The following is a 20,278-nucleotide window of genomic DNA, read 5'->3' as shown; positions in this document are numbered from 1 at the left end:
GTGAACAAAGAACTGGGGATAGTGCAGCTTTAAGGGAGTATATGAAAAAGACTGCACAGAGCAGGAACACCAGCAAAATCCCTAATCATATCAGGATGTGGGCTGCTGTTCAATTTTCCACACAAACCAATGAGTTTGTCTCTTCCTGTATCAGTGCTCCAAGCGAGGCCCCCTGTGAAATCAGTGCCACAGCTATAAACTTTATCCTACTCCTGAACCTTGACCTTTCCGAGGTTAGCTCCATTAAATCATCCATTAAAAAGTGAAATAGAAAACAGCATGTGGATCTCGTAGCAGCAGTGGAATTTCAGGAAATGGAATGAAAAAAAAACCCTCTGGTGTACTGTACCTGATCCTCCAGTTGTTTTCCCTGCTGGCTTCCATCTTCCTTTCCCAGGCTGTCTGGGATGGGTGCCATTGACACATACTTTCCACCCTTGAATGCCAACAGAGGCTCTTCTTGGCCGCACAGAGCTTCCAGGAAGTACTTTAGCACTGTGACCCTCTTGCAGTCAGCCGCTATTACCTAGTGTTTTGGGGAGGAAACCAGAACATTAAGGGGGGAAAAAACCCACAGTGTTGGTCAAATGCCAAAAGGCTCATGAGAAACGTGTCAAACAGCATTGAGGCTACCAAGGGGACAGCTGAGGCCGGGCTGGAGAAAGAATCAGAAGCCACAGGGAGGGTCACAAGGTGGTCCAAATGCATGCACCAGAAAAGTCGCTACGTACCACCAACGTTACGTAAGAGGAACAGTAAAAAGAACGAGCAGCAACTCAAAGAAGGTATAGGTCGCAAAAAGGAAACTGAAAAGCATTTCCACAATAGCATCAACTTCCTCCTTTGTCTAATTTTAACCACCCATTATCATACTGAGCGTCAGCCACTTGACATTAGTACGACCTGTGACCACAAAACCAGAGTTTCAGACTTGACCTTAAGCCGGGGCACAGACATTAAGTAATTTGTGTGAGCCTTTTCTGGTCAGGAGGGTGCTGACATAGGTTCACTCACACTTCCACAAAGTGCTGACTACACACAGCACCAATTCTGAAACCATAATGCTTGCTTTTTATTTCAAATTATTGTATAGAAATCGAGGGGAGTTTTTTCTACAGAGTATAAAACTAAGCGTTTTTGCATTCAATGAATACAAGGGTTTTTGAGCACAAATGAATTTCTCACATCACGGAATATTACACTGGCAACAATTACAGATACTGGTGGCTAGTAGTTCATTTAATTTACTCAGAGTTCAATTTCCCACAGCCAAATAAAATGCTGACCTACAAATTTTTTACAAATAGCTGCCAAATTACAAGAAGAATATGGTTACGATACAAGCTCACCCCAGATATTTTTTTCTACAGGCAAGCCATCGTTTCCTACGAACCAAGACGTAAGGTTATGCACAAAGTAGCTCGGGAGAGCATACTCCGAGTGAACACTGAACCTTTTTATTGCTATGAGGTAGTATGTAGGACTTCAGCATACATCGTGTCACGTTGGAAGACAGATATCAGCATGCCAGACACTTTTTGTAAGAGACTATTAAAAAGGTTTGTTCACTAATAAACCTATTTTCAGAAGCAGAATAAGCGAGACAATAAATCAGTGAAATATGGCAGTATGAAGCCAGTTCACAGGGGGTTAAACAGTCAAATCAGAACCTTTGAAACCTTCTTTTCTGAACTTGGGATGAATAAATATTTTTTCCAGAGACAAACAGCAATCTGATTCTTTAGTAAATCACCAGAACAGTCTTTGCAGGATTTGCACAGGTACATATCCACCTAGTTGTGTTCTATCCCCATACCTCATGGCCAGACAAGGCTGTAATGCCAATATATGAAATGTGTGGGATTTTTTATGCACAAAGCTCTTTGAAGGCAGGCATTGCCAACATGTGGTGATTGATGCATACAGTAAATATACACTGTGTCTGTTTTAGGCCATTAATAAAATCTGGCAACACACAGATCAAAGTACCATCAACTAATATGACCCACTTTGGATTAGGATGAGTTATTGCCTCAGTTGGATTGCCGTGATCGTTTCTAGTGGTGTGCTCAGATGAGTTTTGCGATCAAAAATTCTCACATTACGGTTGTTTTGTCCCTTTGAAGGGATTTGGCAAGTCTCTGAACTCTAATCAATGTTGACTTTTACATTAGTGTGCTGCTTAAAACCTAATTTAAACTAAGAAAAAACACAATAAAAAGAATTATACTTCAACCTTAGTGTCAGTGCAACATGACAACTGCTAAAGTTGTAGTGTAAATACAGCCTAAATGATGAACCCATCACTTGTTGAAGTGCGGTGGTTAGAGTTGGTTCAATTTCACTCAAACAGACCGTTCCCAATGGCTGAGTTGGCAATGACTGTGATTAGTCCCACTCTCCTGCTCTTTCCCCGTAGCCCTGCAAATTTTTCCTTTTCAAGTATTTATCCAATTCTCTTCTGAAAGTTACTATTGAATCTGCTTCCACCGCCCTTTCAGCTAATGCATTCCAGATCATCACAACTCGCTGCATAAATATTCTCCTCATCTCCCCTCTGGTTCTTTTGCCAATTATCTGGAAGTAAGAGAGCAAGAAAACGTAAGTGGGAGACAGAGTGAAAGTGAGTGCAAGGGAATGAGAGAGAGAGAGAGAGAGAGAGAGAGAGAAAGAAAGAAAGAATAAGGGACAGAGAAAAAGGAGAGCGAGAAAGAGAGAGTTGGGGGAGAGAGAAGGTAACAGAGAGCAAGGGGTGGGGGTGGGGGGGGGGAAGAGATAGAGAGAGAGAGAAAGCTCCAGAGATATCTAAACTACTGACCACCTTCTGTAAAAAAAAAATTCCCAGTCTATCCTAAACCTGCCCTTCACAGCCCTGACTCCGTGCCCTCAAGTCTTGTTGCGTTGATGTATCAATGGGTCATTTGCTGGCTCTCTCTGCCTTCCGGATGTTTCTGCCTCTCTCTGTTTTTCTTCTCTGTTTTTTTTCCCTGTTTGTTTTTTTGTTGAATGTGTATTCGGGGGTTCTGCAGGTGACACCTCTCTGTCTGAACACGGTAATTGCCTTGGCAATGGGCAGTTGCAGGGGCAGTCTGTAAACACCATGTATTGTTCTATATGTATAAATGCGTAGGCTTCAAGGAGATCCTGAACATTTACCTGAGGAAGGAGGAAGTCTCCGAAAGCTTGTGAATTTAAAATAAAATTGCTGGACTATAACTTGGTGTTGTAAAATTGTTTACAATTGATGTATCAAAGTATTGTTTTGGGTTTACTTTCTGTATCCCGTTAACTATCTTTTACAGCTTCCTGTAAGATAAAGATTTGAAGTAAAGGAAGAGACAGAGCTTTGGGAAGAGAGGACAGTGGAATTAGTTTTGAAATGCTCTATCAAAGAGTTGGCACAGACATAGAAGTACCCAGAAGTTACAACAGGAAACAGGCAATGTGGTCCAACCAGTCTGTTCACCCTCCGTGCGAGCAAATTGGCCTAATCACATTTACCCACCCTGTTCCCATATCCCTTCAAATCCTTTTCCTTCATCCACCTATCCAATCTAGTCTCGAATCTTGACATAGTTGGTGCATCAACCAGTAACCCAGGAAGTGAATTTCACAACCTCACAATTCTGTGTAAAGAAGTTCCTCCTGCCCTCTGTTCTGAATTTCTTGCACTTAATTGTATCTCTGGCTCCTCATTCTGGACCCCTCAACGACTGGAAACAGTCTGCTTCTATCTACCCTAACCATCCTTTCATCGTTTTAAACACTTATATTGCCCTGTAATCTGCGTTGTTCTAATGAAAACCTCCCAATTTTCACATTCATGTACACTGCATTTCTCCATCCACCATGTCTGTTACCTCCTCAAAGAATTCTATGAGGTTTGTCAAGCACAAACATCCTGTTTGAAATTTGTGTTGACTATTTCTAACTATTTACTATTTATCTAGATACCTGGTAAATTCATCCTTAATTAAAGACTCTAAATTAGTCCCTACCCTGGATGTTAAACTAACAGGCCTGTAATTACCTGGATTAGCTGTTTCTCTTTTTAAAAATGAGACTACATTGGCCATTCTCCAGTCCTCTGGCTCACACACACTCAGTAGAGCCCTAATTATCATTTCTAGAGCCTCGGCAATTTCCTTCCTCAGGGTCTTAGGATGTATTCCATCATGCCCTAGCCCTTCGTCTTCCTTTAGCCTAACTAACTTATCTAAAATTTTCTTTCTATCCTAATATTGCTCATCTCGCTCTCAATTACTTCAGGATTAGTCTCCTCTCTGCCATCTTTCTCTTTAGTAAAGACTGATGTGAAGTACTTACTAAATATCACTGCCATTCTTTTGATCATCATCTATAAATTGACAATCCTCTCCTTTTAGGTCCCACCTCACTTTTAAATGATATATTCTCTTTTTAACTGATATATTTGTAAAGCACTTCACTGTTCCTTTTGATATTTTTATGAACTTTTTTCCTCATACACCCTCTTAGCTTTCCTTGCTCTTAACCTCTCTACTTATTTTCTCATTCTCCTTTAGATTTTTATTACTATTCTTATAGTCCTCACAAGCTCTCTTCTTCAATGTTAATCGTTTTCTAACCTCTTCATTTATCCATGGCATTTATCCACACCAGTCGCTTCCTTCTTTACAAAACTGCTAGTCTGCAGTCACAATCACAGCAATTTGGGAGATCTGTGCAGGATCGAGAAAAAGCACTCTGACTGGCTCAAGTCTTATTTCCCACTAAAACCAATATTTGACATGAACCCTCAGCTGACGAATCTTATAAACCTTACACTAAAGCATGTCAGAGCCCCATCTGTTCTAGTCAGAATATAGATCGATGTGAACACAGAAGAGCTTGCTCAGGTGATCGTCTTGCTGACAGAACTGAAAGTTCTGTTGGGTTTACTCCGAACTGTCCGTGACCTCGAAGATCCTGCTTACATGTTAATGGAAGGCTAACTTGCAAAGTTGGAAAAATAGACCAGAGACCACATTTGGAACACGGTCTGAGCATGCTAAGGAAGTGTGCAACAGAACAAGATACGAGACACGATGAAGATCCTGATACGGCCCTTTATCAACGGAATTAGACAAGTGAGTCAGTGTCAGCTGGTAAGAACGACACCATTGAGTGGAAGAAAAGTGTGTGCATTTTACCAAGTTCTTCAGTTGGTTTGCAGGCAAAGTCACCCTACCTACTCAAACAGAAAAACTCCTAACAATTGGCTGGATTATTACCTGCCAAGTGCATGAGGTCAGCTAGAACTTCGGTTGAGGCTACCTGCTGATGCTATGAGGTTGGCCAAAACCCCTGGGGGCTTTCATTTCCTCTGGTACTGCACCAGTTGAGCTGAATGTATAAAATTCTTTTGTGCACTATTTTATCGTAGGTGTTAATCCGTTTAAAAATAAACCGTGTTAAAACTGAACGTGAAGGAATTATATGCAAACGTGTTAACCAGTGATGTACCAGAGGAAATTAAAGCTCCTCTTGATGTTATTACCTGTTGAGGTCAAGAGGTTAGTTGGTTTGGCTCCAGGGTTCTTCTTTTCTTCAGTTTTAGTTCCTGTTTAGAGAGGGCAGGTTTGTTATTACTATTCTCACCAGTTGTAGTTTCCTACCCCGTGCTCTCTGTATCATAAAGGAAAAAAATTGATACATTTTTAAAAATGGATATATTAAAAAAAGAAGTGAAAGCCCTCAACAGGGAACTAAACAGCTGCAGTTAATGGCGTTGTATTATTCACTTTTTTCTCCGTTTCATTGTGCGGCTGTCTTTGCCACTTATCTCTCTGCTCGTTCAGTCAGGTGTCCTGAGTTTCCATGACAACATCCTCCTGCGTTAAAGTTCTGAGGGACAGATAGTTCCCATGCAAGGACAGCCCCTGGTGACATTGGTTTTATTACCTAAATGAGTTTGACGTCAGTAGGCGTGGCCCTTACGAGATCTCTTCATTTCTCGGCAATGTCATTTAACCAAAACAGGTTTTTTTTTTAAAACTGTAAAAGACGTCATTCATTACAACTCAAGTGGCCCAAGTGAGTGAGCACAAAGAGCTTTAAATACAGGAACGAGAAGTTCTGCACTTCTTAAATTGAGAGATAAAAGGGGCAAAAAAAAAATCACTCCTTTTAGCTTTTCTTTAAAAAGAGGAAATGATGAAGTGTTAAGGATCCAGAACACAGCAGGATGCCATTTATTCAACAAAAGCCTAAAGCTACGAAATCACAAAGTCACAGGCAAAGAACGGGACATGCGAGTGAATATTTACTTCTAATTATGTGGGTACACTAAACATTGAAGGCAGCTGAGATCTATGATTCTGGTTCTGATGGTGCTGAGCTAACAATTGCCGCAAAGCTCCATACCCACTTCTTTCTCTGACACTAACTCCCTTTCCCCATTGCTCAAACACTTGAGACCCTCTGCCCAGCAATAAAGTCTCAAAGATTAAAAGTCTGTTCACACCACAATGCAGTTTTTATAGCTTTGAAATAGAAATTTGCGAAACTGATATTTAAATTGTAGTTGTGGATTTCTCCAAGTATATCTTCAGTACTGGGTTGAATAACAATGAATCCTTCCATGAATGGTTGTTGAGGGTTCCAAAAGCCCTCATTGTGACCAGAGGGCCACAATATTAGAAGGCGTTTTACAATTTATAGCACCAGCAACAACAGCAGAGATTGGCCTCAAAATACAAGCAACATTCAACTGTCCAAAATCCATTTCACTCCTGTTTCCAAATGACAGCCTCTTGGGAGACTGAGTTTCACAGAGTGAACAATGTTTTCACCTCTGTAGTTTGCTATTACTTAATGATACAGGGCCCCTGCAACGCCACGGGGGCCCCCCCCCCGCAACGCCTCAGGGCGCGGGGGCCACCCCCCCGCAACGCCACAGGGCGCGGGGGCCACCCCCCCGCAACGCCACAGGGCGCGGGGGCCACCCCCCCGCAACGCCACAGGGCGCGGGGGCCACCCCCCCGCAACGCCACAGGGCGCGGGGGCCACCCCCCCGCAACGCCACAGGGCGCGGGGGCCACCCCCCCGCAACGCCACAGGGCGCGGGGGCCACCCCCCCGCAACGCCACAGGGCCCCCCCCGCAACGCCACAGGGCGCGGGGGCCACCCCCCCGCAACGCCACAGGGCGCGGGGGCCACCCCCCTGCAACGCCACAGGGCCCCCCCCCGCAACGCCACAGGGCGCGGGGGGCCACCCCCCGCAACGCCACAGGGCGCGGGGGGCCACCCCCCGCAACGCCACAGGGCGCGGGGGGCCACCCCCCGCAACGCCACAGGGCGCGGGGGCCACCCCCCTGCAACGCCACAGGGCCCCCCCCGCAACGCCACAGGGCGCGGGGGCCACCCCCCTGCAACGCCACAGGGCCCCCCCTGCAACGCCACAGGGGCCCCCCCCGCAACGCCACAGGGGCCCCCCCGCAACGCCACAGGGGCCCCCCCGCAACGCCACAGGGGCCCCCCCGCAACGCCACAGGGGCCCCCCCGCAACGCCACAGGGGCCCCCCCGCAACGCCACAGGGGCCCCCCCGCAACGCCAACATTATATAAATCTATGGACTAAACTTTTTTTTGGATCTGTCTGAATGCAGTATTCCAACTTCCTTTCTGATTGGTTGTGTTAACTAAGTGATGATAGCCATGTGATATAATCAGTCAGGTGGTTAGCAGGGGCCAATCAGATCCAAGAGTCACATTTCAAAACAAACAGAGAAGGCAGCCATTATACCTCCATATCATAAACTAAAAGTATAAATAGGCTGACATTACTCTAATCAGTTAAAAGTTGTAACTGAAACTTTAATAAAGTTGTGGGCTGGGCCTGCTCAAACCTTGGGCCCTGAGGTCTGGGTCTCAATTTGTGAGAAGTTCAGTCAGAGGTGTCAGTTACTGAAATCTACTCAGGTAATCTCTCCAGATCTTTTGATCGAAGATCCAACATAAGCTTCAAAACGAGACTACGTTACTGCATTTGTCATCTGGTTAAAGGAAAGGGAGAGGGAACTATGTAGACATACACATGAGAAACACATCAAGGCTGTCTTGAAGGGAAAACATTTGCAGGGCTACGGCGAAAGAGCAGGGGTATGGGACTAACTGGATTTCCCTTACAAAGAGCCAGCACAGGCTCGATGGGCTGAAGGGCCTCCTCCTGTGCTGTAATCATTCTATGATTCTATCTTATCAAATAACTAAATGCAGAAAGGGCCAGAATACCTGCATTTAGGAAGCCTTCAGAGTTGATACTTCACATGAGTCCAAAAGAATAGAAAAAAAGTATGGGAATGTGGAATTATGGACTGCAACACCTAGAGCAACTAATGTACTTTAACCTTCATTCATTTATTCCACGAGATAGGACCCTCACATGGATAGGCAGGACAACTAGACTGCCCCAGGGTGGAGTGAAGCAAAGTTTTACTAGACTGTAGGCAAATGTAACACAACTTGAGAAAAAACTGTGAGCAACACACACAGCTTCCGTGGGAGGCTACCTGACCCCCATCAAAGGCTTTGTCCAAAGCAATGACAAATGAATCAAAATGGGCAAGAGCAGAGTTCCAGAGACGCCATGCAGAAAACTACACTGGCGATCATGGATCAGACCAGATCTGTCAAAGTGGTTGATAATTTGAGAGTTAACAGCACCTTTCATAACCATAGGAAGTGCCCGTGCAGCACAGCTGCATTGGTGCAAGTTTCTGACCCTGTTTCACTTGTCTGGCTGACACAACTACATTTCCCTACAGCTGATTGCCTTTCAGTTAGAGCTGAAGTCAGTTTCCTTCTGATACTTTGGGCTTCGCTATCTAAAACTGGTCTTGGGAAGTGAACAGAAGTCCTACGTCCTTATCGATCTAACGCAGTCCTCCTTGTGGCCTTGCCCCCTCTATCAGCCTGGATAATTGTGCTGAGCGGAGCACAAACAAAAAGAAAGAAAAGCTGGTGGAGAGTGCTGATTCCTGCAATAGCGAAGAGATATCCTGGCGCTTCACGACTACCACGGGGGTTAGGGAGAAATTTCACGGAGCTTCATCTTCTTCAAAGTTTGAGTCTTGTCGGCCACCCTCCTACCCACCAATCAATGAGTTTCTATGTAAGTATAAGCACTATTGGAAAGTTAGGGGAACACAAGCCTAAGGCAGGAAAGGATGAGTTAATCAGTACAATTCTACAGTGTGCTGATCATGAAATATTCAGGTGTACTTGTGGATAAATCTATGGAACTGCGAGCAGAGGGCTCGGGTGCGGACCAGATACTAGACTGCATTAGTAAAGTGTGCAAAAGAAGTGAGATGGTATTGTGTAGAGTATTGATCAGATCTTATCTGTAATACTGTGGGCAGTTATTGTCACCTAATCCTAGGAAGGATATTATTGCCCTTGAGGAGCTACAGAGGGGACAACAAAGATGAATCCGGTTAGTAGGAATTTACATCTGAGCAAAGCTTAAGGAAGTTGGACTTGTTTACTCAGAGACTGAGGGGTGATCTAATTGGAACTATATTATGAAAAGGACTCTGATAAAGTTGATTCAGGCAAATTATTCACTATGGCATTTTTTTTCAGTTTGAATGACTGGAGTTGTAAGATGCCGTTGTTGGTCTGTACACTCTTAAATTTAACAGAGTCTACATTTAGGGTTGTCCACTCTGGCAGGACGTATTCCTGGAGGTTTCATTACATGACCTGCCTCCAACTGCCCCGCCTCCATACTCCTGCCATTGGTCGCCCGACTTGTCCATCCTTACACACACCACCTTCCCACGGCCGAATGGAAAGGGAACAGACTCTTCATTATCCGACTGGACGATTCTTAACTGTCAAACAGCCTTTTTTCCCCATCACCAATATTTTTGTAACCAATACATGAAAGTGTTCAAAGAAAATGAAATAAATTTTTTCTTAATGCCCCACTGATTTTTCTCCCAAGTTGTAGCAGTTTCCTGGAAATTAATCTTTAATTCCTGGAGACTCCAGGTCAATCCTGGAGGGTTGGTGACCTTATCTATAGTGGAGTGTAGCTGTGTCAGTAACCATTACCCAAGGGATCTATCTCAGTTTATTTTGTCAATCCGACTCAACATCTCAAAGTGACTGAAATATTTTGTGCACATGGGACAGTGGCCGCATGCATTTATGTGAGTAAACAGCTTACTGAAAGCTGTGAAAATTTATGCTAAAGGACACGCTTTAAACCTCGTGCTTTTAACCAGCACATGATTTAACAATGAGTTAATGTGAAAAGAATCAGAATTCTGAAAAAGTGTGCATTATACGGATGTGGGCTTGAATGTAGTTCAAATGGGCTCAAGAGACAACCAGATGTGCTTCTGGAGAAAGAAGGGGTTAAGAGGCAGGTAGGTGGGGTGGAGATCAATCAAAAAGGGATGTGTTATTTGGGCCTAATGGCCTTTTCCGCTCCTGTGTCACCCCGCGGTGGGTCCTGTAGCCTCAGATGTCAGCTAAGCAGGTCCCTGCTGAATGCGGAAACGGGGGGAGGGGGGCTCCAATGGGGAGGGAAATAAACTAACAATTCAAATACCCCATACAAGGAAGGTTTTATTTAAAGAAGTAACCTAGATGATGGGAAGAGTTTATACTGAAACACCTACATGTACCGTCTCGGTTAAAGGCCTAATGTTCCTAAGGGAAGGTCTTGCCCACCGTGCATGGTATCAATTATTTAGGATTGCTTTGATTACAAAATTACGACTATTCAGAGACCGAAGTGAAAAGACAAACAGATAAATGCAGTGACCTCCAGGCTACTTCAAGAACTGACCCTGACTGAAATAATCATATCATCAGAGCCAGTGGACATTAACATGCCAACAACCATTTAGAATCATAGCGCATGGGAGGCAGCCATTTGGCCCATCGTGCCTGTGCTGGCTGTTTGAAAGAGCTATCCAATTCGTCCCATTACCCTGCTCTTTCCCCATAGCCCTGCAATTTTTTCCTTTTTAAGTATATGTCCAATTCCCTGAAAGTTACTATTGAATCTGCTTCCACCACCCTTTCAGGCAGTGCATTCCATTCCAATATTATAAATAATATTAAGAAAACTGAATGAAAAAAATTCCACAGCAATGTGAGAATTGAGATTCCCTGCCCAACCACTCCTTATTAGTTGTTACAGTTGTGAAATAATATACAAATTATTACCGTACCTTATTGTGCTTTGTTACAATTCCAAGAAGACGATGCTCAGGTATTATACAAATAACTGTGTTTTCGAAAAGCAGAGAAGTTATGTTAAACTTGTATAGAAGCATGGTTAGACCACACTGTGAACAGTTCTGGTCTCCATATTATAGAAAGGATATAGAGGTATTGGAGAATGTGCAAAAAAGATTCACAAGGATAATACCAGGACTGAGAGGATGTGCTTATCAGGAAAGGCTGAACAGGTTGAGACTCTCTTCTGTAGAAAAGAGAAGGCTGAGGAGTGACCTGATAGAGTTCTTTAAGATTATGAAAGTTTTGATAGGGTAGACGTCGAGAAAATGTTTCCACTTGTGGGGAAGTCCAAAACTAGAGCTCATAAATATAAAATAATCCAATACGGAATTCAGGAGAAACTTCTTTACCCAGAGAGTGGTGAGAATGTGGAGAACGCGGAGTAGTTCAGGCAAATAGCATAGATGCATTTAAGGAGAACGTAGATAAGCACATGAGGGAGAAAGGAATAGAACGATATGCTGATAGAATTAGATGGGTGGGAGGAGGCTTGTGGGGGCATAAATGCCATCATAGACCAGTTGGGTCGAACGGCCTGTTTCTGTGCTGTAGACTCGATGTTCTGTGTGAAAATAATGCAGCCTTTCAGATACACACACGGAAGGATTTCCTCTGGAGGAGAATGCTCTCATGTCCCCATTACTTTACTGGCTGCAGTGCTGTAAGGTAAATAAGGCAGCACTGTGACCAATATACATTGGTCACAGAATAACTGTGGATAAAGGCAGCCATTTGGCCCATCTTAATTCATCCATTCAGAAAGGCCCCCGTTTCCTCATTGCAGCATCTACTTGTTTCTTGATTGAAGGTTAAGGCTTTTTGCCTCTACTGCTCTACCTGCAAATCATTTGAAATCTTGATCACTCGTGTGAAGTACTTTCTGACATCAGTCCTAATTTACCTTTTCCTACTTTGAACCTGTGTCCTCTTGTCCTACTCTCTCTATTGAATTGAATTTCATGCTCTGGATTTACTTTTTCCATTCCCGTAACCATTTCCGCAGCACAGCAGCCATTTACCTGGCTGTAGGAGAGCTGAGCTCAGCTTGCCAGCCTTTGCGAACAGGCGGTAACGCAGTTTGCTGATTGCTGGCCTGTATTGACCTTCTCCAGCTATCGAGGAAGGTCAAGTGAGACAAAACAAAGTCATGAATCATGGCCAGCTGTTGCTCGGGAACAGTGCCCCACAATGTAACTGGGTTCATGATAAATACAGATGAGCAAGGCTATTCAGCCTATTCTACAGTACAGGAGATTACAGAACCTCGTCTACTCCAAAACAACTCTTAATATACAACAGCAAATCATGTTTCAGTGCTCAGTCTGTGTAATGAGACAGCATAGGGACAGCAGGGAAATCAGCATCTGTAATGGGAAAAGGCAGAGTAACTTCCAGATGTAGACCCTGCACCTGAACAGGAAAGAGATTAGCAAGACAATTTAAAGAAAAAGAATTTATATAGCACTTTTCACTTCAGGACGTCCCAAAGCGCTTTACAGCCAACGAGGTACTTTTGAAGTGTAGTCACTGTTGTAATGTAGGAAATGCGGCAGCCAATTTGCGCACAGCAAGATCCCATAAATAGCAATGTAATAATGATCAGATCATCTGTTTTAGTGATGGCGAGGGATAAATATTGGCCAGCAGTGAAAAGATATTAGAAAGGAGAAGGGGGTCAAAAAACACTTGTTCACAGATTATTAAACCTGTCTCTCCGTGGCAGGAGTCAGGACACCTAATTGACTGTTTCCCCTCCCCTCAGTTTTGTTCATACAGTAACAGGGCTTGCTTATCAATTTCCATTTCTGAGGAAGAGTCTACCCTAAAAATATTAGCCTGTTTTGTCTCGTTTCAGAGGCTGACAGACCTACTGTGCATCTGCAGCATTTTCTATTTTTATTACAGACCCAGCGTTGCTGGTTTGCTCAATGCTTTCAATACAGACTATCTGAACAATGATTCTTGTCACCACTGTGGAGAGGACTGTGTTAAATCTACAGCTTCTCATCCCAGACCCCGGACACGTATTTTAAAGGGGAGATTAATGGCTCACCCATTTCCACCTCTGGAAATGCTAATCTGTTATTGTTCATCTAGACGGGCCACTTTAACACCTCATTATTCATCAATCAGAGTGTGACCAGTCCCGTGCTTTACTCCCAAGTGGCTTTCAGCAGTTCTAAAGCAGTTCCTAGTATTTAAATAATATTAAACACCATTAAAGGCAAGGATTTTTGTAATACAGCATCCTTTCATGTACTGTTCTTCAGTCAATATTATACTGCTAACGTGCCATCATTGGCAGGGGCTCGGCACTCCCTTACCATGGTGCACTGTGGTAAGGGAGACAGGCTCTGTGCCTCAAACATCTTGCGAGACCGGACTTTTCATGGGTCCCAGGAGCGGCTGCTGAAGGCATAGATAAAGTGGGCCCCTTCCTATTGGATAAAAGGAAAGAAACACTTGCATTTATGTAACGTCTCATCATAGCGTTCAAATGGCTCAAAGCACGCTGCAAGGAGAATTCCTCTCTTTTTGGAATGCATTGTGCACCAACAAAATGTCACAAACAGCCATGAGATAAGTGACCAGTTAATCGGTTCGTGATTGAGGGAGGAATGTTGGCCAGGACTGCCTGCTTTTCCAATAGTGCCACAGGATCTTTAACATCTATCTGAACCCTTGGTTTATTGTCATACCTGAAGGATGGCAGGTCCAACAATGCAGCACTCTCTCAGTGCTGGGGTCACCCTGGAATAAAGCTCAAATCCTGAAGAGGAGCTTAAAACTACAGCCTTCTGACTCAGAGGTAAGAGCTGAGCCAAGGTGGCACCTCCTGAATCTCTACCAGCAGCTCACGGGTACAGTGAGAAGGAAGAGCTCAGGGGGTCACAGTACTTGACCTGAGTGCTTGCTCTCCTGGAGCCCTTGACCACGGTGAAAGAGTGTAGAAAACAAGAAAACTACATAAATAAAAAGAAAAACTGAAAACATACAGCAGCTCGGTCAGCAACTGTAGAGAAAAGACAAGTTAATGGTTCGGGTATGGGCCCCGTTTGAAACACTAACCTGCTGCGTCTTTTTACAGATGCTGACGGAGCTCCCTATGTATTTCCAGCATTTTCTGTTTTTATTTAAGAACCTTGCAGAGTCAGCTACAGGCTCAGAAGCAGCATATCTGCACAGACACATTTGCGCAAGCTGAAAGGGTAAACTGGAATGTGAAGTTATCTGCATTGTTGCTCTGATGCTGAACTTGAATGGGTGCAGATAGAGAATTTTACTATATAGTGACCTAAATGAACGCCAAACCATCCACCATGTGAATGGAAGGAAAGCCTTTAGCAGCTTCATTCACATCTAAAGGCAGCTGTGGAGAAACACAAACTACCTCTCTATTGATTTTGGCACGGTGCCCATTTTCCTGTTTGAGAGGTTCAGGCTGCTGAACTGTTGCCACTGCTGTATATACGCCTTTTCATTTGATGTTATCACCATTCAGCAGCTAATTAGATTTATATGTCCCTGTTAGCGGAACTGGCTGGGCCCCTTTGTGGGTCGAGGACTGCCAGAAGCTGTCACTGCATGATGTCTATGCTGTAGCTCGCTGCACATTGCTAGCAGCTCAAAGCCACACTAGACAGCTGGCTTCAGTCAAAGCTTTGGGGCCTAAGCAAAGTGATGTACCACAGCCTAACACAAGGATCAACAGCATTATCTGCACTATTTTGCTAGCAGCAATTCAGAAAGGATTAAAGCTTTTGAAATAAGAATTAGCAAATTTGCTTGTAGCTACAATCTTTTTTCAAACTGCACTGCAACACCTGGGCTCCCTATAGGCCAAGAGGGACCCAACCAAATTGAACCTATTTTAAAGGCTTTAGAAGATTTTCAACTTGCCTCCAGTTGCAGATAGGCCGCCTGTTATAGATATCAACGGAAATAAAGATCAGGTGGTTTCCATAACGGGAGGACAATCCGCAACGCTAGTTTTACACCCTAGCAGCAAGTTGAAAATCTACTTCGAGTCCTAATTTCACTTTCCTACTTTCAGTAGTTTTGCTTTTTAGTATTTGACATACGAGGCCAGCGAATGTACAAAACAAAGTGAAGAACCGCGTGTCTGCTTGATTGGTACCGGTGCCCCGTCATGGGATGTGGGCGTTGCTGGCGAGGCCCGCATTTATTGCCCATCCCTAATTGCCCTTGAGAAGGTGGTGGTGAGCCGCCTTCTTGAACCGCTGCAGTCCGTGTGGTGAAGGTTCTCCCACAGTGCTGTTGGGAAGCGAGTTCCAGGATTTTGACCCAGTGACGATGAAGGAATGGCGATATATTTCTAAGTCGGGATGGTGTGTGACTTGGAGGGGAACGAGCAGGTGGTGTTATTCCCATGTACCTGCTGCTCTTGTCCTTCTAGGTGGTAGAGGTCGCGGGTTTGGGAGGTGCTGTCGAAGAAGCCTTGGCGAGTTGCTGCAGTGCATCCTGTGGATGGTACACACTGCAGCCACAGTGCGCCGGTGGTGAAGGGAGTGAATGTTTCGGGTGGTGGATGGGGTGCCAATCAAGCGGGCTGCTTTGTCCTGCATGGTGTCGAGCTTCTCGAGTGTTGTTGGAGCTGCACTCATCCAGGCAAGTGGAGAGTATTCCATCATACTCCTGACTTGTGCCTTGTAGATAGTGGAAAGGCTTTGGGGAGTCAGGAGGTGAGTCACTCACCGCAGAATACCCAGCCTCTGACCTGCTCTTGTAGCCACAGTATTTATATGGCTGTTCCAGTTAAGTTTCTGGTCAATGGTGACCCCCAGGATGTTGATGGTGGTGGATTCGGCAATGGTAATGCGGTTGAATGTCAAGGGGAGGTGGTTAGACTCTCTCTTGTTGGAGATGGTCATTGCCTGGCACTTGTCTGGCGCGAATGTTATTTGCCACGTATCAGCCCAAGCCTGGATGTTGTCCAGGTCGTGCTGCATGTGGGCCCGGACTGCTTCATTATTTGAGGGTTGCAAATGGAGCTGAACAATGTGCAATCATCAGCGAACATCCCCATTTCTGACCTTACGATGGAGGGAAGGTCATTGATGAAGCAGCTGAAGATGGTTCGGCCTAGGACACTGCTCTGAGGAACTCCTGCAGCAATGTCCTGGGGCTGAGATGATTGGCCTCCAACAACCACTACCATCTTCCTTTGTGCTAGGTATGACTCCAGCCACTGGAGAGTTTTCCCCCTGATTCCCATTGACTTCAATTTTACTAGGGCTCCTTGGTGCCACACTCGGTCAAATGCTGCCTTGATGTCAAGGGCAGTCACTCTCACCTCACCTCTGGGATTCAGCTCTTTTGTCCATGTTTGGACCAAGGCTGTAATGAGGTCTGGAGCCGAGTGGTCCTGGCGGAACCCAAACTGAGCATCGGTGAGCAGTGATTGGTGAGTAAGTGCTGCTTGATAGCACTGTCGACGACACCTTCCATCACTTTGCTGATGATTGAGAGTAGACTGATGGGGCGGTAATTGGCCGGATTGGATTTGTCCTGCTTTTTTTTTGTAGACAGGACATACCTGGGCAATTTTCCACATTGTCAGGTAGATGCCAGTGTTGTAGTTGTACTGGAACAGCTTGGCTAGAGGCGCGGCTAGTTCTGGAGCACAAGTCTTCAGCACTACAGCTGGGATGTTGTCGGGGCCCATAGCCTTTGCTTTATCCAGTGCACTCAGCCGTTTCTTGATATCACGTGGAGTGAATCGAATTGGCCGAAGACTGGCTTCTGTGATGGTGGGGATATCGGGAGGAGGCTGAGATGGATCATCCACTCGGCACTTCTGGCTGAAGAGAGGGGAGAGGAGGGTGGAGAAGAGGGGGGAGGGAAAAAGTAGAGGAATGAAGGAGAGATGAGGGCAGAGGAGAGGAGAGGAGGGGAAGAGAAAGGGGAAAGGATGTAGAGTAACTCCAGTTACTGTGAGGGGTACGCGTAACTGGAGACTCCGCAAGGTCCGGAAACTCAGACCCCCGCGAGGTCCGGAAACTCAGACCCCCGCGAGGTCCGGAAACTCAGACCCCCGCGAGGTCCGGAAACTCAGACCCCCGCGAGGTCCGGAAACTCAGACCCCCGCGAGGTCCGGAAACTCAGACCCCCGCGAGGTCCGGAAACTCAGACCCCCGCGAGGTCCGGAAACTCAGACCCCCGCGAGGTCCGGAAACTCAGACCCCCGCGAGGTCCGGAAACTCAGACCCCCGCGAGGTCCGGAAACTCAGACCCCCGCGAGGTCCGGAAACTCAGACCCCCGCGAGGTCCGGAAACTCAGACCCCCGCGAGGTCCGGAAACTCAGACCCCCGCGAGGTCCGGAAACTCAGACCCCCGCGAGGTCCGGAAACTCAGACCCCCGCGAGGTCCGGAAACTCAGACCCCCGCGAGGTCCGGAAACTCAGACCCCCGCGAGGTCCGGAAACTCAGACCCCCGCGAGGGTTAGAGTAAGCCACAACCATTTAATTCATTCATAGAATCCAGGTGACACCATGAACCATGCCAACAAACCCAACAAAGATTGCATTCCCCCCGAAGGGAGGAGGAATAGAAGGAGGAATCAGGTCGAAGGATGAGAGAGAAACAAAAACATCAGTCCTGGTTTAACAGCAAGGCAGTAAAATATTTTTAAAATGTGAGCTTCTTTTCTCTCCATGGCATTATTAGAAAATTGAAAAGGGATCGACTGTATAAAATTGAGGCACACTGTCAAAGGATTGAGTATTATTATTCACTAGGATATTGCAGGTAATGTGCATTAGGGATTTCCTGCGTTTTAATGATTGATGTGTTATTGTAATATATATTATACACCATAGCCAAATAGTACACAGTCTTTCCCTTCTCTCTTTTTCTTCTGGGATTAAGTGGTACTGGTATAGCTAGCCCAACGAACACAGCTACTCACTTATAACCCCAACTTTTTTTTGAATAAGCCCTCTAGTTACCTTTTCCTTTTAGAAGAAATTGTTGCGAAGATGTTTGCAGTCTTTTAAATATCGAAGTTGAACCCTGAGAAAGTGTTCATGGTGGCCTGAGAATTACGATGTGGGGCATGTGGTGGAGCACCAAGGAGGAAAGGTAAATGGACAGATCAGATGGAATGACTGCACACGGAGCAGCGGAGAGTGCAGAGATCAGATATATATCTATATATATATATATATATATATATATATTTTATAGAGGGAGTGGGGAATGTTTGGAATGGACAGCCTGGGGAGGTGACTGCATCTGATAACACTTAAGAGGGGGGTGAACAGCAATGGGCGAAAAAATCAATTGAGGGACATCGGTAATCAGTGATGCATCGTATTTTTGAATTCTGTGGTGATCAGATGAACTGAAATGGACTCTCCCTCACTCAGAGCCTGACTAAGATTGGGTAACGGTGCATGAACACACTTCATCAACACGGCCCTTCTGCCTTTTTCAGCAGTGATGCAGTTCCACCAGCAGCAAGGCTGCTTGTAGACACAGCCGTACTATTATTCCAGAAAAGGTGTAACCTGTCAATTACTGTAACAAACATTCAATTCATCAGGAAAACAAGCCAAGTTGTCTGTTCAGCATCAGACAGCGTTTAACTCTTACCCGCACTGAATGAAGCCCACATTAACACCATGCCTGGGGCTTCCATTGTATTAGCTGCTCAGCTGAGCAAAGGATCAAACAGGAACGTGTTTGTATTTAATTGTAAACGCCAGTGATGCCTATGAAATAGGATCAGATCAAACGTGTCTACTATTGTACAGCAGCAGCCTAAGATGACAAGTTAACCAATCCACTTATTAATGACCCTCAATTGATCAGCACGCTACTAATATGAAGTTTAGATGATGGCAGAATCAGAGACTGGTGGTTGTGTTAAAAACCCCATCGTTCCTTCTCCACTCTACTCAGGCTTTTCCTTTCTAGCTATTTCTCTCTCAGCCAGCCTAAAATAAAAAATATCTTTTCAATCCAAGTACAGGGAAATGGATCGTGTAGAAAATACGGAACCTGTCGCTTCTGTCTATTCTGCTCAGAAACCTCCCCAGACCGATGACACATCGACCCCAGGGCTGCGTTAGGCTGCACACGTGAGCCTGAAATTGACTTCTTGGTTCACCGACATGAAATTATTCATTGTGTGACCATGACAGATTGTGGTCCCAGAGCGAAGTCAAACGTTCTTGCACCAGGGAGATAAATGATGTCTGCCTTGTATCCACAGTGATACCTTCCCGTGTCAGAATGTTAGTTCAATGTTTCACAATCTGGCAGCAACAGAACGTGGAATGTGCTGCTCATTTTCAGGGAGAGGGAGAGCCGGAGTGCAGAAGACACTTCAAACAATTCTCCTAAAAATAAACTAGATTTAAGAACAGAAACAATACCAACTACCTAGGGCTTGATGAATGAAAAGGGGAAAAAAAACAGTAAGTAGCACAAGCTGTGGAAAGACTAGGAGCTGGTGCTTCCTGGTTTCCACACATTTCCCCTCATTCCTAACAGTACAGTATGAAGTAATGTTGCTCACACTATTTGTATTTTTCAATGTTTAATACCTCCACTCACAGGAGCTCTTATCCTGGTATCTTCCTTCCTGTGAACAACACTTGCGTCCATGCAAGCTTCAAACAGAATTATTCCCAAATTGAATAAACACAAATCTGTCCAATTTTCCATTTCGCTTTGTTAATTTTTCCTGACTGACGTTGGGCAGCACAGTCTGACACACACTCTGACACACCATTCTCGAATTGATGGAGTCCATGTTCGAGGAAGTCAGGAGAACTTGAGCAAATTCTTCATATTTACACATAGTTCAGTACGGGGTTGGACCCCCAACACAGTTCAGTACAGGGTTTGATATACCCCATAGTTTAGTACAGGGTTCTGGATTACTAGTCCAGTAACAAAACCACTACACCACTGTACTCACATGGACAGGAGCAACTATCACGGTGACACCTGTATTGGGAGACGGGAGG

General features: G+C 45.0%; 1 protein-coding gene across 2 annotated transcripts in view; it reads right to left on the bottom strand.

Annotated features, from left to right (window-relative positions):
* smg6 (SMG6 nonsense mediated mRNA decay factor) overlaps positions 1-20,278 on the bottom strand; it is a 323,207-nt gene that overhangs the window by 85,962 nt on the left and 216,967 nt on the right. Inside the window, exons 14-15 of one of the 2 annotated variants that reach the window (XM_068008577.1) lie at positions 5,519-5,581; positions 349-526 (exon numbers count right to left, since the gene is read on the bottom strand). In XM_068008577.1, coding sequence (XP_067864678.1) covers positions 5,528-5,581 — 54 coding nt within the window. In that variant the 3' untranslated portion in view covers positions 349-526; positions 5,519-5,527. Of the gene's footprint in view, positions 1-348; positions 527-5,518; positions 5,582-20,278 lie in introns of those variants that run through there. The other variant, XM_068008576.1, reaches the window with a different exon arrangement.

This window comes from Heptranchias perlo, chromosome 28 (assembly GCF_035084215.1).
Source record: "Heptranchias perlo isolate sHepPer1 chromosome 28, sHepPer1.hap1, whole genome shotgun sequence".
NCBI lineage: Eukaryota > Metazoa > Chordata > Chondrichthyes > Hexanchiformes > Hexanchidae > Heptranchias > Heptranchias perlo.
The sequence above is the reverse complement of the archived record's forward strand: the minus strand, read 5'-3'. Positions and strand labels throughout refer to the sequence as shown.